Source organism: Clytia hemisphaerica, unplaced genomic scaffold, assembly GCF_902728285.1.
Source record: "Clytia hemisphaerica strain Z4C2 unplaced genomic scaffold, Clytia hemisphaerica genome assembly, whole genome shotgun sequence".
Classification (NCBI taxonomy): domain Eukaryota; kingdom Metazoa; phylum Cnidaria; class Hydrozoa; order Leptothecata; family Clytiidae; genus Clytia; species Clytia hemisphaerica.
The window spans coordinates 377,366-392,812 of record NW_027103840.1 but is presented as its reverse complement, the minus strand read 5'-3'; the positions used below and the strand labels follow the sequence as shown (position 1 = coordinate 392,812).

At 34.7% G+C, this 15,447-nt stretch overlaps 2 protein-coding genes across 2 annotated transcripts; both read right to left on the bottom strand.

Annotated features, from left to right (window-relative positions):
- Nucleotides 1-835: 835 nt before the first annotated feature.
- LOC136807487 (syntaxin-binding protein 4-like) lies at nucleotides 836-4,706 on the bottom strand. Its single transcript, XM_067064070.1, has 7 exons — nucleotides 4,376-4,706; nucleotides 4,100-4,156; nucleotides 2,416-2,532; nucleotides 2,258-2,295; nucleotides 1,925-2,016; nucleotides 1,300-1,357; nucleotides 836-1,063 (listed from the first exon to the last, which is right to left on the bottom strand). Exons 1-7 carry the CDS (start codon nucleotides 4,616-4,618, stop codon nucleotides 958-960), a joined length of 711 nt encoding a protein of 236 aa, XP_066920171.1. The 5' UTR covers nucleotides 4,619-4,706; the 3' UTR covers nucleotides 836-957.
- A 127-nt stretch (nucleotides 4,707-4,833) lies between these two features.
- LOC136807463 (syntaxin-binding protein 4-like) lies at nucleotides 4,834-9,425 on the bottom strand. The gene is made up of 11 exons (XM_067064042.1): nucleotides 9,320-9,425; nucleotides 9,134-9,216; nucleotides 8,625-8,717; nucleotides 8,348-8,492; nucleotides 7,818-7,906; nucleotides 7,332-7,570; nucleotides 6,981-7,087; nucleotides 6,326-6,657; nucleotides 5,705-5,853; nucleotides 5,485-5,581; nucleotides 4,834-5,066 (listed from the first exon to the last, which is right to left on the bottom strand). Coding segments are annotated over exons 1-11 (1,569 nt in total). The 5' UTR covers nucleotides 9,322-9,425.
- Between the last annotated feature and the right edge of the window lie 6,022 nt (nucleotides 9,426-15,447).

Sequence of the window (15,447 nt, the reverse complement as noted above, 5' to 3'; positions counted from 1 at the left end):
CAAGAGCTCTTACATTGGATTTAAATAAAAACGTTCAAGTCGTTCCTTTGAACTTCACAACAGATACCTATCAACCAAGCACTCATAAACGTTTGGGACGTCGAAGAAGTCGCTCACTTTCTGATCTACCGCCCGAAAAAGAAACACCCTCAACGATACACCCACCCGCCCACCGATTCAAAAAATTCCACAATATTGTCGCTTTAAAAAGGTGGAGAAAAATTCGTCAAAATTTACGTTATTTGATCAACTTGGAATTGGTGACAAATTTTAGTTTTGCGTGTGAGAAATTGAAAGACTGTCGATATATTAGACATAGACCTCAACAAGAACAAAAATGCAGTCAACGTTGTTTCTGTAATACTTGTTCCGTCCGTAAAACCAGATTTGTACATTAAATATTATTTAGAGGTATAAAAAAATTCATAATATATTATTAAATTAATTAAAAGCGTAAAATAATGTTATTTATGTCAAGGAGTATACTCTCGGGTACCTAATAGCCGGGGGTAGGAATAAGCGGGGGGAGGGGGTTGGAATAAGAATGTCCTGGGTGGAAAATTTTTAAAACATTAATTAGCGCCCCCACCCCCACCGGTTATTAGGTACCCGAGAGTAAGCTTGATGGCGAATTATAGACAATATTCAATCCACTTGAAATTAGTTTGTGGTTTTTTTCAACAAGTATAACTCTGACAACCTACGCGTCATCAATTTAGACAGATTTCACTCTCGACTCACTTGAATGTTCCATTTTTAGATAGACAATTTTCAGATTATTCTATTGTAAAGGTATGACATCAACATCGAAAGGCTATCTAAGGTTAAAGTTATTGTAAATAAAAAATATTCGTTTGAAAAAAAGAAATATAGATACAGTATAAAAATGACGATAATAAAAACTGAAATAATCCACAATAATTTTGATCCCATAAATTTAATTTCCAAAATCTCCCTTCAACTGCTTTTGGATGATGCTGAATTTTTACGACTTTTTACGGATTTCGGTTTTCGAGAAACGGATGAAATCGGGTGAACCCATGAAGTCGTTTGAGTCACGTGACTGGAAAATTAAAACAAGTGGAAAGATTTTACAGAATCTTCCGGTAACAGAGAAATCGTACAATATGAGCTGGGGGTAATTCTAATAGAAACTTACAATATGACAGCCCTGTTTCACAGCCCCGATGGGCCTTCGAAAATGGAAATATGTTTGTCATTTCAATCGTGAAATTTGCGCTCAAGATGTATATAATAAGATTTGTATCTCCCAAAAATTAATTTTCTCCAAATACTCACTTCATGTAATAGCGCGTTCCTTCCGGTGAGTAAACTTCTTCCCAACCAAATGGTAATGCTGAAAAAAAAGATAAGAAAAATAGATCAAGATCAATCTCATAGGGTTTTCCCCGAATTTCGCAGAAATAAAAGATTTAGATATAATAACCATATTAACAAAATTCACCGTACCTTCGTACTCAAAAAACTTAAGTTTTCCTAAAGATTGAAGCTTTTCAAGATGAATTTATTTACTGTGAAAGTGACAAAAGCCAAACAGGCACATGATTCTAGATTCAATAGTTTTTTGTTTTGTAAATTCATTTAGTAGTATGTGAACAAAGAAATACATTTCATCATTGCGTCAAGCATTAGCGAGTTTTTGTATTTGCACTTTTGAGGAAGGTAGAGTGTCTGAAGCGATTTGGAATAACCCGCAGTTCTGACCCGCAATATCGAGGACGGTAAAAGTGCTGATTTGCCGTCGTCCTCAGCTGGTCAGGATCTAGTCAAATTAGAACCTTACCGTCTCCGTCCAAGAAAATTACATATACATATACTCGCTATTAAACAAGAGACTCATTTCAATTTTGTGGTGGATTCTAATCGCCCTAGATTTTAAATACATATTTGTGAAGCGACTTACGTTCTTCCTCCAGTAGCATTTTAACGTTTCGAATCGTTTCTTTGGCTTCGCTTGAAAGTTCTTTACTTCGATTTCGCGTCCTCTTTGAAGAACTAAAAACAAAGTGAATATTGATTGTGATAACTTTTAGGAGAAATATTTATCGAGTCTCTTCATTGTACTGGGTTTCTAAAAAACAAAAAGAAACATCTTAACGCAAACAGAAAAGAAGCTACTTTGGGATAGCGACATTCTTAGCGTTATCGTTTTTAGGGGCCGTCTAAAACTAATTATTCGATGAATTAGATTTGGTAATTGATTTTAGTGACTATAAAATGTCAAGTCAAGACAAACCTCGTGTCTTGCTGTGAGTCTAAATTGAGATGAACTTTCTGAAAAAAGAACAGAGAAAAAATACAACATTGCAAAACGTACCAAAATCTGTCAGAAACGTCAAATTAACGGAAGTGAGGCACGTGGGATCACGACACATAATGCGTGGTTGTACTCACCTCGACAAATTTGGTCAGTTTATCGACAGCTACTTCGTACGAACGTTTACTGATTTCCGTTTTACGTAATTGACAGCCGACCACAACCAATCGTTTTTGAAGGTCTTTTAAGTCTTTCTGGAAAAGCATTTACATACATTGTGTAATATGTTAGATTTTTAAGGTCACAGGAATGTAAAATTCAGTAAATTTTGGTGCCGTAGAACGGTGTATAAATTCGAAAAGCTGTGTTTAGGCTTTTGTGTTTTTCAGTATTTCAACAATTCGAATCTAGAAATACCGTTTGCAAATCCTTCGAAAGTATATCAATACAAGGCTTACGTTGGAAAAAGATGCAAAATATAATTTTAAGTGACGAAAAACTAATACTTTGTTACACCCAGGATTCGCTACCGTAAGTTGGTCTAATTTCAGCACCCTTCTTTTAAAAGATAGGAAAAATAAGTAGGTTGACAAAAGGTTTTTCCTCGCTGACCGCTAAGCGAAGAATATAGTTTCAATTAGCGATCCCGAATATCCTAATATTCCTATCTCTAGAGAGTGGTGTTGGAATTAGATGAGATATGTTGACATAAGACCAATTAACAGTACCCTTCATGAATCGACTAAGGTGTAGGTTTAGTTACTAATTCAAAGAAACTTTACGAAAGATTTATTGGACGTTGGACCCGGAAAAGGGCATCATCGACAAATATGTTGAAGATTAATGAGTCACTTCAAGAGGCACATGTAGTCGCGCGGCTGAGGTCGAAAAAAGTGGCTAGAAAATGATTTTCGTGATACACCTCTTAGATTCCACTTTTTTCGATGGAAACTCTCGAATTAGTATATGTAGATTCCAAAATCAAAAAGTTTCCACGATATTATCGTGCAAGTAACGAGTAAATGGCGATTTTTTGCGTTTCCAGGCAAAATTGCAAGGCTTGGAAATTCATGATTTTTGGGGGGTCTTCAAATTAAAAAAAGACCTATATCACATGATAGAGCTCTTCAAACTGAGCAAAAAAGTGTATTACACCAAAGTCCCAACTTCTCTAGATCAAAAGTTATGGGCCTATTTGTGGTAAAAAACTGATGGAAAACAGGGAATTTCCCCACAATCTGCATTAATTTATGCAAAATTAAACACCTTTTTGACCACAAATAGGCCCATAACTTTTGATCTAGAGAAGTTGGGACTTTGGTGTAATACACTTTTTTGCTCAGTTTGAAGAGCTCTATCATGTGGTATAGGTCTTTTTTTAATTTGAAGACCCCCCCAAAAATCATGAATTTCCAGGCCCCTTCCAGGCCTTGCAATTTTGCCTGGAAACGCAAAAAATCGCCAATTACTCGTTACTTGCACGATAATATCGTGGAAACTTTTTGATTTTGTAATCTACACATACTAATTCGCGAGTTTCCGTTGTTTTTTTTGGAATCTAAAATATGTATCACGAAATGAAACGTTTTTCGACCTCAGCCGCGCGACTAATGGTGAATTACGTAATATTAACAAAATGTCCAAATCTGGAATTTTTTCACTTTTGTATAAACAACACAGTAGAATCATCATAAGCTGTAATAAAGAAAACATTTGACCCCATTTTTCATAAGTAATGCATGCTAAGCCCATAGAAAGAATGTCAACTTTTTGACGTGACAGTCTGGATTGTCAGTTATTTCATTAAGCTTCATGACTTACCGTCCCAAGTGAATTTGATCTCAAACCCGAATTCTCTTGTTCTAGCCTCTCAATCGTCTGGAAAATAAACAGAAAAAACGTGACATGGAATATACAAAAAACTGCACTATTAAAAGCATTTTCGAGGAATTATGGATCCTATGACCCACTTGAAAGCGAGAAGGAATACGAAAACTTAAATCCGTAATGTTAACACAAAGAGTTGAAAATGACATAAAAAGTTCCATGGAAAACTAACCTGCAACTGTTTCGAAAAAAAACAACGCGAAAGATTACCTTTTCCGTTTGTTGTTCATGTTGATGTTGCGACGCTTCTATTTCTTTACGTGATTCGTAACGTAACGTGTTACACTCACGGCGTGCGACGGCCACCTGTTGTTGCGTAACTTGAAGATCTTCCTCTAACTGTAAACAGTCGGCGTCTTTTTCGTGAAGTAAATCCCGGTAGTAGCGTGCATCACGTAAGGCTTCGTCACGTTCACGCCGTAGCCGATAAATCTCATCATTACACGAAATCATATTCTCGTTCTCATCAACTTTCGTTGTCGTCGTCGTATCCTTAAGACAGAAAATTGAAACGATCCTAACTGTACAACTCTCAATTCTCAATACACTTCTTATAATATAGTGAAATATTTTGATTTGTTGAAAAACTGATTTTGAAAATGAAAAAGGAATAGAACTGAATAGAAAATCAATGCCGTACTTATGTATATTTAATACTCATAAGACACTCAGCTGCGAAAAACAGTAAACCTGAATTGAAAATACAATATACAGACTCTATCCCCTGAATTCAATCTAGCTGAGTAAGGATGAATTTCAAGGATGCAATTTGACAGCACAATATAAAAATCCCTCACCATAATTGATTTTTGGAAAGTTAGAGATTTATTCTTCAAGGACTGTGTCCGATCTTTTAGACCGTTGTTCAAATGTAACACTTCTCTTGCAATCCTTACAAAATCTATATGAAATAAAAGCAAAAATTAATCAATTCTTTATGCCCAAATAAAGCCTTGTCCGAAGGTTACAAGTTAAATTTTGGGGTCAAGTAAATTTGCATTTTTGTCGAGAAAATATCTCGTTACTTTTTATTAATGAAATTACGAATGCCTTCATGGACAAACGCAATTTCTGGCGGAATTTCAACAATTACCGTACGGTAACATCCCCTGCAGCGCCAGGCATCGGTCAAAGTTAAACGATCAAAAGCAAAGCTATTGTTTGAGACAGAAAATGGACTTAAAATAACAAATTTGACCATATTCTTAACACTTTATTGAATTTTACCGAATTTTGAGACGAAATTGCTCTTTTTGAACTTCTATGAGACGGAATAAGAATTTAAAACCTAATCGTAAATCAGAGTACGTCAAACGAACCTCCATAAGTGACACTACCATCAGCATCTGATTGAAGCCGTTTTCGAATCTCTTTTCGTTGAGTCTGGTTTGGTGAAAGTCCCAAATGTTGTAAAGCCTGTGTATATGTGAAAATTTGTGAGAAAAATGAAAAGGTGATATTAAAAAAATTAAACAGGTTTCGAGAACAAAGATATCCCGCCAACATACAGGGAAGAAGTCGAAATAAAAATTGAAATACCCCCTCTAGCTTTTCAAGTTTGATAGTTGTGTGTGCTTCAAGTGATAAAGTTTCAGAGGGTCTTTTCGCTTTCTTCCGCGCGACCTCGTCTTGAGATGAAGGAACATCTTGTTGTAGGTAATGTGAAATCGTTCTTTGAGGAGGAATGTCTAAAAGAATGAAAGGATAAAATATGAGTCAAACATAAGAAAATCGAAAATCGTACTTTCCCTTATAAAAAGACTTGATGAAAGAAATGATATCCGGCGTAAATAAAGTAAAAGAATGTGTATTTAGCCGAAGTCCAACTAACAAAGGCACCCTAAATTCAATTTGTTGCCCAAGTACATGATAAACGTGACAAAAATAATTGAGTATCGCAATAAAAAAATCGTAAAACCCAAGATTGTAAAAAAATTCATGATTTCATGATCAGTCAGGAAGAAAATTCATGATTTTATGTTCGAACTTTCAGTTGAAAAAGGCTCAAAACTCTTTCTAAATTGGATCCATCAAAATGATATACCATTCTCATTTTCTAATTCATAAGACTGAGTTTTCTCAAAGGGAGTCATTTTCTGCTCCTGTATAAGTTCTTAAAAGCCTTAAGACAGAAGAGAATAAAATAAAATAAAAACCTACTCTTTAAAAACGGAACACTAAGAAATCTTGGCGGAAATAAAATTTTACGTTTTACAAAAACATCATCTTCGCCATTTTTCAATTCTTGTGGAGACATTTTTTGACTATTCCAATCACTTTCGCTTTCTTGTATATCTGCCATGACGTCATAAAGTTCGTTTAAAAGAGAATCGTTCTGCTTGCGAGGTGTACTTTGAAAGGCTTCGTTTGTTGAGATTGCTTGTTGTGGAGTAGAAGTGGAAGGTAGATTCCTCCTTGGAGTGATTTGCTCCTTGATCAAATGGATTTGCTCTTTTTCAACATACGCGATTTGAAAAGATCTCAAGTCTTTTCTGAATAGAAGAATAAGAGCACAAAAAAGTCAGCTCTCAAAATACACCTCGCAAGCTAAAATTATTATTTCAGAAAAAAATCAGAAAAATTCTTTCAGAGGACAAACTTGAAGGTCATAACTAATTTAACATTTTCCACCTAAGTTCAAAACATGAAAAATTATCGTACTTCTCTTTAATCCTTTTGTTTTGAAGTTTGAACTTCACAATAAAATAGTTTCTATAGACTTTTCGCCTACAGGTGATAATATAAGGGATGAAAAGATACATATAGAACACAAACAGCGGGATTCAAAAATACATAACTACAGCTAAAAACTAACCTTAGTTTCATGCGAGAGAGACTGCTCTTGGCTTGCTCATTCGTCAAACCAACGAACGATTCGCCGTTGATAGACATGATGACGTCACCAGTACGTAATGAACCTTCCTTTAGATGGGAGATGGAAAAATATTTAAACTTTAGGCTTTAGTCATCAAATAATAATGAAAATATAAAGTAAACAAATAGACATCTTAATGTGATATTCCTAGAGATACAGGTATGTAGAGCTTTAGATATTCGATCATTCTTTCTAAGGTATATAACAAAGGTGTATGGGCATAAATCTTCTGGAACAAGATATTTAATTCCCATTAGACATCTTCATTACAGACACTGAAATATAACCTACGTTAAAAACATCACTTCCAGAAACGATATCAGAGATAAAAATATTCGGGCCATCTTGTTTGTCCGTGCCACCTCCAAGACTTATACCGAGTGATGTTTCGTGAAGAATAAATACTGTTTTGACTGGATCATTATTGATGACATCATGATGAGTGACGTCATGCGAATTGAATGAAGAGCCATATAAGCCAGAATCGAAAGACGGAGAATGAATGTTCAAAAGACTTTTTTTGTCATTTCCTAAAAGAAAACCATGCAAATTCAACTTGATTTCAAAAAGTCGACAAATAACAACGCAAAAAAAAGGTTCATTTTTCTGCTTTCTTTGAGTTACAGTAACTGCAAGTAATAGTTTCGCTACTGCTATAAAATCGAAGAAATGCTTTAAGCTAAATAAAGATCACAGGGTTTCACAGAATAGCAGTTATTTTAACCGTACGTCTGATACAGTAAACGCTTTCACAAATGCAATGGAAATATCACCAACCTGTTTCTTGCGAAGGGTCAGTCAAATTATTCGGTTTTGTGGTCGGCTGTGAAGGTCTCCGATTTTCAAACAAAGCCAGAAATAATTCTCTGAAATGAAAATCAAAATTACATTGTGTCCCTAAATGTCTTTTAAAAAGATCAAGATTTTGTCCGATAGGGTACAATGGACTTCAGATTTTGTCTGAGCCTTAATGTATCAGACTTTTTTCTGATTGTATCAATCATTTTTGTTGAATTCAGCTTTGAAAAAATCAATTTTCAACCAAATTCGAGGAGAAGGGGTTTATTAGCTGTAACGTTAATCTTTTAACCGTAATAGATTTTGTCTGGTTTTCACAATCCCTTCCCAATTAAGTCTCAAAATAAAATCTACTTTTGGAGCAGCTACACACACTTCCCATAAAAGATACATCGGGTCCTAAGGGTTGGTCCCCGATTATTTGAAAATTAGTTTTTTAACTTTAAAAAGTTCAAATTGTAAACCATTAGCAAGGCAGTCCATATCATCAAAGTGAGATTTCTTCTTACTGTGCTTGCTGCGTGTTATCGACGAGTAGACGAACTTCTCCGCTTTGTGCAGCCACTCTCAAATAAGAAATGGCATCTGCTTGTGAACAGTGGCGTAAATCATAATTATTCACTTCACAAATCATATCACCTAAATTGATTTGACCTAAAACATAGAAAATTTCAATAATTCAAAATATAAGCTAAGGAAAACCTTTTTCTCCAAGAGGCAAGCAGTAAGCTAAATTTAAGGAGATTTACAAAGCTTAAAAAATTAAAAATATATACGTTAACGTACCATCTTTGTCGATACAGCCATCAGGTAAAATCTGTTTGACAAAAATCCCTGTGTAATTGCCATTTGGGTCCAAACCTCCTATGATTTTCATCCCTAAAGCAAGTATAAGTAATAATGAGTAATTTCAATATAAGAAGCTAATCAAAATTCAGAAAACACTAAAACTTTTCCCACATCATATGACAACAATCAAATGACCAATGAATTTTAACAACCCAAAATCCTAAAAGACAAAAGACAAAACAAACCAAATTTTACGAGAGACACGTTACTAGAACAATTAAAACAAATTTAGCGGATACGAACCCAATATTTAAAATGAAAAGAGATCTAAACCGAAATACGTATTTATTGTAGGATAAAGAATAATTTGAACTTGCACTATTTGGGAATTCAAAAGGAATCGATCTTTCAAAGGTTTTTACATTAATTATTCTTTTAAATTCTTCAGAAAAAATTTTTACTGTACTGTATTTCACTGTAAGTTTAAATTAAAGAGTGTTTTCTACCTAATCCTTTGCTGCAACCAGTTAGATGAACTTCCAACATTTTTTCAACGGTTTCTTCTTTCTCACTTTCTTCTTTGGGTTCCCTAAAAATCACCAAGAATCAATCAAAGAGTGAACAAGCATAACAAAGTTGGGAGAAGAACTCATCAAGGAAAGAAAAGTGAAAAGTTAATAATTACATGTTACATTTGTTTTAATAGTATCTTTTGTGATATTTTCTCTTCTTCTTCATAACTTTTTATTTGGTCGATAGAGAGTGAACTGTTTTGCGTTACTCTCTCTTTTTCAGCCCATCATTCTCCACATATCAAGCATATTTTTTACAATCATTATTTATAACCCTAAAAAAGAAAGAAATATATTTTAAAACAAAAGGGGAAAACCAACCTAGGTGATCTAATTTTTTATTTCTAAAACGCTTTTTTATTTTTTTTCTGTTACAAAAAAAGAAAGTAAATGAAACAGTAGGAGTCTCGTGAATATTTCATGAAACCACTTAAAAATATTGGGAGTTAACAGAAACAAGACCTCAGTATGGAAGGAGAAAACCAAATATTATATCCATAGAGATAACTAAAATATACAAAATAAAATGCAAATGATATAAATAATACAAATAAAATTTATGTACAGACAATATAATATGATAGATATTATTTAAAGTGCTCTCTGACCTTTCATGAATTCTGTCACTGACTGATTTAACCAGTTAATCAAGTCTTTAAATCCATTTTTGTCAACACAACTGCATTCCAGAATCTCAATACCATGCTTTTCAGATTTTACCAGATCGTTTAATCGAAATAAATTTCTTATCATTAAACTATTCATAGCAGTGGGAAAATCTGTTTTGTTGAACAAAATCAGTACTCGTTTATGATTATTCAAAGGATTCGATAACACAGAAAGCAATAGAATACAGGACGCTGAATACTGAAACTGGTTGGCTTTATCTACAACATAAATAATACAATTTGACTCAGCAAAATATTTTTTCCATAGTGGTGCCACAGCGCCACCCACTTCTCTCAACTCTACATCTAGTTTACCAACATTAACTTTGGTTAGATTGATACCAACTGTAGGAATAGTGGATGGGACATCTTCAAAATTTACCTCGGTTCCATGGGTCAACAGAAATTGCAATCTTTTTATCAAAAGTGACTTTCCAGAGCCTTCAGTACCTAACACCAGAACATTCATTGAAAAAAATGTTTTCGAGCCGATTCCTACTAAAAAAGAATATGTATTATTATAATTTGAAGATTTCTACGATGGGCAGCAAGCCTTCACGGGTATTATTATATCATGTCAAAGACATGAGAGATTTTGTGTTAATTTTGAGCTGTAATGATCCAAGAATATTTCATTATGTTAACTTATCAACTTCTAAAGCTATCAAGAGAATTCCATATTCACCCAAGGTCCAAGTAAAGAATAAGAACCCACAGAGACAGCGGTTTGACAATAAACAAAAAGAAACAACAATCAATAGGCCTGTAATGCATTTTGCCCAAAAGTTTTCAACAGGAGAAAACAGGAGTTGAAATTTTTGGTAATTGGTTGTTAACGTCTTTTGATTTCTTAAAATGTATCAAAAGATTTTCTTCTTTAAAAACATTCAATTTAATAATTACAAAATACACTGAATACACGCGACATATGTTGCTTGAAAAAATTGATGTGTTTATAGTAGGGGGAAATTTGTTCGTTTTTTTGAGGTCGCTCGATTTTTTTAGTCAAAGCACTTGTTATACATTTTTGGAAAGCTAAGGGGTAGGGGAATCAAAATAACTTGGGTGCCAATTTTGTTTCGGACACTTTGGTGTGATTTTCGGACAAATACGACGGTCTCGGGCAAAAATCATAGGGTGAAAAATTAATAAAAATTTCAGCTTGAGAAAACGGAGACCTGTTGTATATTTTTGGAAAGCTCTCAAAAAATTAAGATTAGTGATACATTGCGAGTATAGGTGATTTCTTTACCTAACTCGATATATTAATCCTTAAAAACAGTGTTTTTCAGTGTTTTTCAGCCAGAAACAGCTGTTTTGTCCAGTTTTTGCGCTTTCGGAAGCTCAATATCTCGAGTTGGGTACTGAAATCACCTATACTCGCAATATATCACTAATCTTAATTTTTTGAGAGCTTTCCAAAATTATACAACAGGTCTCCGTTTTCTCAAGCTGAAATTTTCATTAATTTTTCACCCTATGATTTTTGCCCGAGACCGTCGTATTTGTCCGAAAATCACACCAAAGTGTCCGAAACAAAATTGGCACCCAAGTTATTTTGATTCCCCTACCCCTTAGCTTTCCAAAAATGTATAACAAGTGCTTTGACTAAAAAAATCGAGCGATTTTACAAATTTCCCCCTACTATTATTCGAACCCCCCATTCGAAGTTGTAGCTATTTTTTTACTGTCAATGTGTCTCACATACATACTGAATTTGAAAGATGTGGCATTTTTTTTCCATTCTTCAAAAAGTAATTTTTGTCCCGCTATTGCAGGATTTTAGCTTAAGTGTGTAGTATTGGGTACAATACAAAGTCCAATACGTTTCCTCTAAATTTTGCTTGAACAGTAGAAGTATAATGTCAGTGTGTGTTTTAATGGAACTTTGTGTAATGCCGAGATACCTTGTCTAATTCCATCATAGCAACTATCTGGTCTTTAAAATATTTATAGATAAAACCTTCTGAAAAAGCTGTCTAAAAATATCACTCTAACACTCGTAACTACTTTTGCAAACCAGATGCAGGGAGTTGCTATGGCAGAATTAAACAAAGGTATGTGGATATTACATGAAGCTGCGGTACATGTCATGTCAACCAGTCAAGGATTATTGCAAATTAGGATACCTGTGGCGGGGCAGTCTCTCCTACTTAGGAGAGTAAAAATATCCATGCCCATTTTGAAATTTGTGTTGTACAATAGTGGGCCGTTCCATGAAAAAAAAAATGGTCAATGGTACAAATCTTGATGATAAAAAAGTTTCTTCAGTTTTCCGAACGTGGATTGAAGCAAATACCTGAAAAAACTTAAGTCAAAGTGTCTGCTCTCCTATTTAGCATACCTGAATCTCCTAAATTGGATACCATGAAGTCGTATAACTTGCATCAGTGGAGGCTAACATGCATAGCCCTTAAATGACTGACCAATCAAAGCAGCAAAATTTCAAAACAAATGAAGTACGCTGCTTCGCTCGCAGCTCTACTCTATCATTTTTATTTTTATTTAACTTTGTATTTTAAGGACCAGACAGGTTATTCATTTGAGGGCTATGCATGTTAGCCTTCATTGCCATCGGGAAATATTTTTCATGAAAATTTACCGTATTCTAACGCTAATATAATCTAGATAGGAAACAATTATTAAATTTGATTCTTTTTTTCTTTTTTTGTTCGTATTTCTAAATTTCACAATAAAAAGAACTATTTACAAATTATTTTCTTTAACGGCGTTGAATCAACATTGACATATTTAATGATGTCATAATCAATGCAGTGCATATTTTGTCAGCGCCGTGCATATTTTGTCAACATCCTTTTCATTGGATGAATACCACTAAAATATACAAGAGAAGTAAACATAAATTTATCGCCTGCGAGCAAGGCTTAGCTAAGCGCACCTCTCTTATTCATTATCTAAGAATTGGAACGGGCAAAGATTACCGCGCGGGCTGATAGCGGACAAAGGTTATTTGAAGATATTTTCAGTTATAATCCAAGGTAGAACAAACTAAACATAGAAAGGGGGTAATTTTTAGTGCTCTGTACGATGACCGGTATTTTTTTTGAACTCTATGTTTAGATTTTTCTACCCAGCCCCGTTGCTATGTACGCGCCAGTCAGGACCTCTTTGGTCTTTTTTAACATTAGTTCAAATAGAATAAAAACATACCTGATCAACACAACCAAACCTTCTGTCTTGCGTTTACTCTTTCCTTCCCAATAACTTTCGTTTTTGCTTATGTAGGTTTTAAAATCCACAAATAATGAACCTCTTATAGCTTTATCTGAATAAATCTGGTTGAAAATCTTCTGTCAGGTTTCATTCCGTACGTTTTTTATCCACGTGGTGAACCGGTTTCCCCGATTTCCTGATAATTAAAAATTGGAACTTTCCTGTGGGGGTGATTGGGCGTACCGCCAATCGCGAAATATTTTTTGCGAGAATTTACCGTATTCTCTAACGCTAATATAAACTAGATAGGAAACAAATATTAAATTTGATTCTTTTTTTGTTTGTATTACTAAATTTCAAGATAAAAGGAACTATCTACGAATTATTTTCTTTAACGGGCGTTGAATCGATAATGACATATTTAATGATGTCATAATCAATGCCATGCATATTTTGTCAGCGCCGTGCATATTTTGTCAGCGCCGTGCATATTTTGTCAACATCCTTTTCATTGGATAAATACCACTAAAATATACAAGATAAGTAAACATGAATTTATCGCCCACGAGCACGGCTTAGCTAAGAGCACCTCTCTTATTCATTATCTAAGAATTGAAGCGGCAAAGATTATCGCGCGGCTGATAGCAGACGAAGGTCTTTTGAAGATATTTTCAGTTATAATCCAAGGTAGAACAAATTAAACATAGAAAGGGGGTATCTTTTAGTGCTCTATACGATGATCTGTATTTTTTTTGAATTCTATGTTTAGATTTTTCTACCCAGCCCCGCTGCTATGTCCGCGCGCCCTGTTGCTAAGACCTTTGCTTGAAATCGAAAGCAAAACCAAGATTATTTAGCGCACACTGCCGTTTGCGTAATATCGATAAAGTGAAAGGAAGCCTAGACTGGCCTCCACTGATCAGTGCGTCACAAACAGCCATATAAACAAAAGTCAACATTCTCACAAAAGTTGTCTTTTTGATTTCCCAAACATTCGTCTCAAGCGTTCCCTCCACAATAATTTATGTAATTGCAATTGCGGTCAGTCCACAGTCGGCTTCAACATATACACGTGTTTTTATTTACGTGACCGAAGTGCCTACTAAAACAATCCGGGGGTAAATAGCGAAGCAACACAGCAGATTATTCGTAAGTATTTTTTGGCATTGACAATCAAATACAATATATTATACTATATTTCCTTAATTCAAAAATCAAAAATTCATTTTTCATTCGCGAAAATAAAAATAAAAGAATAATGAATTAATATTACATACTAAGACGCCCCCGTCTTTTACTCTCATTTAATTTCCAATCTCGGCACGTGCAAAACGCCCGTCCGCCCAATATCCACCCAATCAGCTTAAATTCACTTCAATTGTCCTTTGACATTCAAAAAATAGTATTTAAAAATTATGAATTTATAATAATTACAAAAAACAAAAAGTTTGATACTTCATTAATGAAATATTCAATAAATTCCTGGTTTCAATTTTCAGTGGGCGTTCTTCTAGGGCTTCGTTTATCGCGCAATTTTTGCGTCACACAAACTTTCTCGGCCGCTCGTAATAATTATACATTGCCAAATTTGGTTCTCCATTGTTGAGTCAGGATCGATGGTGACGTCACCTAAGCATAAAAAGAAAGGATTTCGTCAGTTTTATGCATATATTAATTTGCGAGATATTCTATTCGCCGCGCGAGCGCACTTTTCGTAGACTAGTCGGAGTACTTTCTTTTACTCGCGGGATTGATGGTAACTTTTCATCTTCGTTATTTTTAAAATGAAGCACAACCGAAAAAAAACGAAACTTCAGAAAGTTGCGTATTTCCAGTGAGTAAACGACTCTGACAATTAACAAAATTGATGATGATGATTTTTTTTCGGTCAGGCCAATGTCTCGTATTGGGGGTTCTAGTCTTGAGCCCAAAGCCTACGCAGGATTGCAGCGTTTGGGTAAACGAGACAAAACTCTAAAAAAGCTGGTGTTTTGACGCGCTTCCGTGCTCTTGAAATATCGCGGTTTGAGACGCACTGCTGATGCAAGTTACCCCACTCTCCCAGCCCTCAAATTTCAGCTCGGCATTCAGAGCAGTGCCAATCTAAAACAGTTAGTCACACTAGGAAATTAAGCTTTCAGAAAAAACAACATCAGTCATCTACAGGATACATTTCAACAACAAGGATGAGAGTTACCTGAATCAAGTTTGCAAGACAATATTAATTAAAACTTGAAAGTTGGAAACAAAATAAACCGTGCAACAGCCAAAATCAACCAACCAAAATTTGTCATTCAATTCCCGAGACAGCGCTTCGATTTTTAAGGTCTTGTTTATACGCTAAAGTAAAAACAATTCCTCACATGTAAATGGGTCATTGCTGAGGTCCGGCAAAATTTCCGGGAG

What these genes read in the sequence shown, in the direction of transcription:
- LOC136807487 (XM_067064070.1), bottom strand. Translation starts at nt 4,618, where the DNA reads ATGATTTCGTGTAATGATGAGATTTATCGGCTACGGCGTGAACGTGAC. An exon ending in AACTGACCAAATTTGTCGAG is followed by an intron (nt 2,296 to 2,415) that starts GTGAGTACAACC and finishes TTCTTTTTTCAG; the next exon opens with AAAGTTCATCTCAATTTAGA. An exon ending in GGAACGCGCTATTACATGAA is followed by an intron (nt 1,064 to 1,299) that starts GTGAGTATTTGG and finishes TTAATTTTCCAG; the next exon opens with TCACGTGACTCAAACGACTT.
- LOC136807463 (XM_067064042.1), bottom strand. An exon ending in CTGGAAGTGATGTTTTTAAC is followed by an intron (nt 7,088 to 7,331) that starts GTAGGTTATATT and finishes TCCCATCTAAAG; the next exon opens with GAAGGTTCATTACGTACTGG. An exon ending in AACTTGAAAAGCTAGAGGGG is followed by an intron (nt 5,582 to 5,704) that starts GTATTTCAATTT and finishes ACATATACACAG; the next exon opens with GCTTTACAACATTTGGGACT.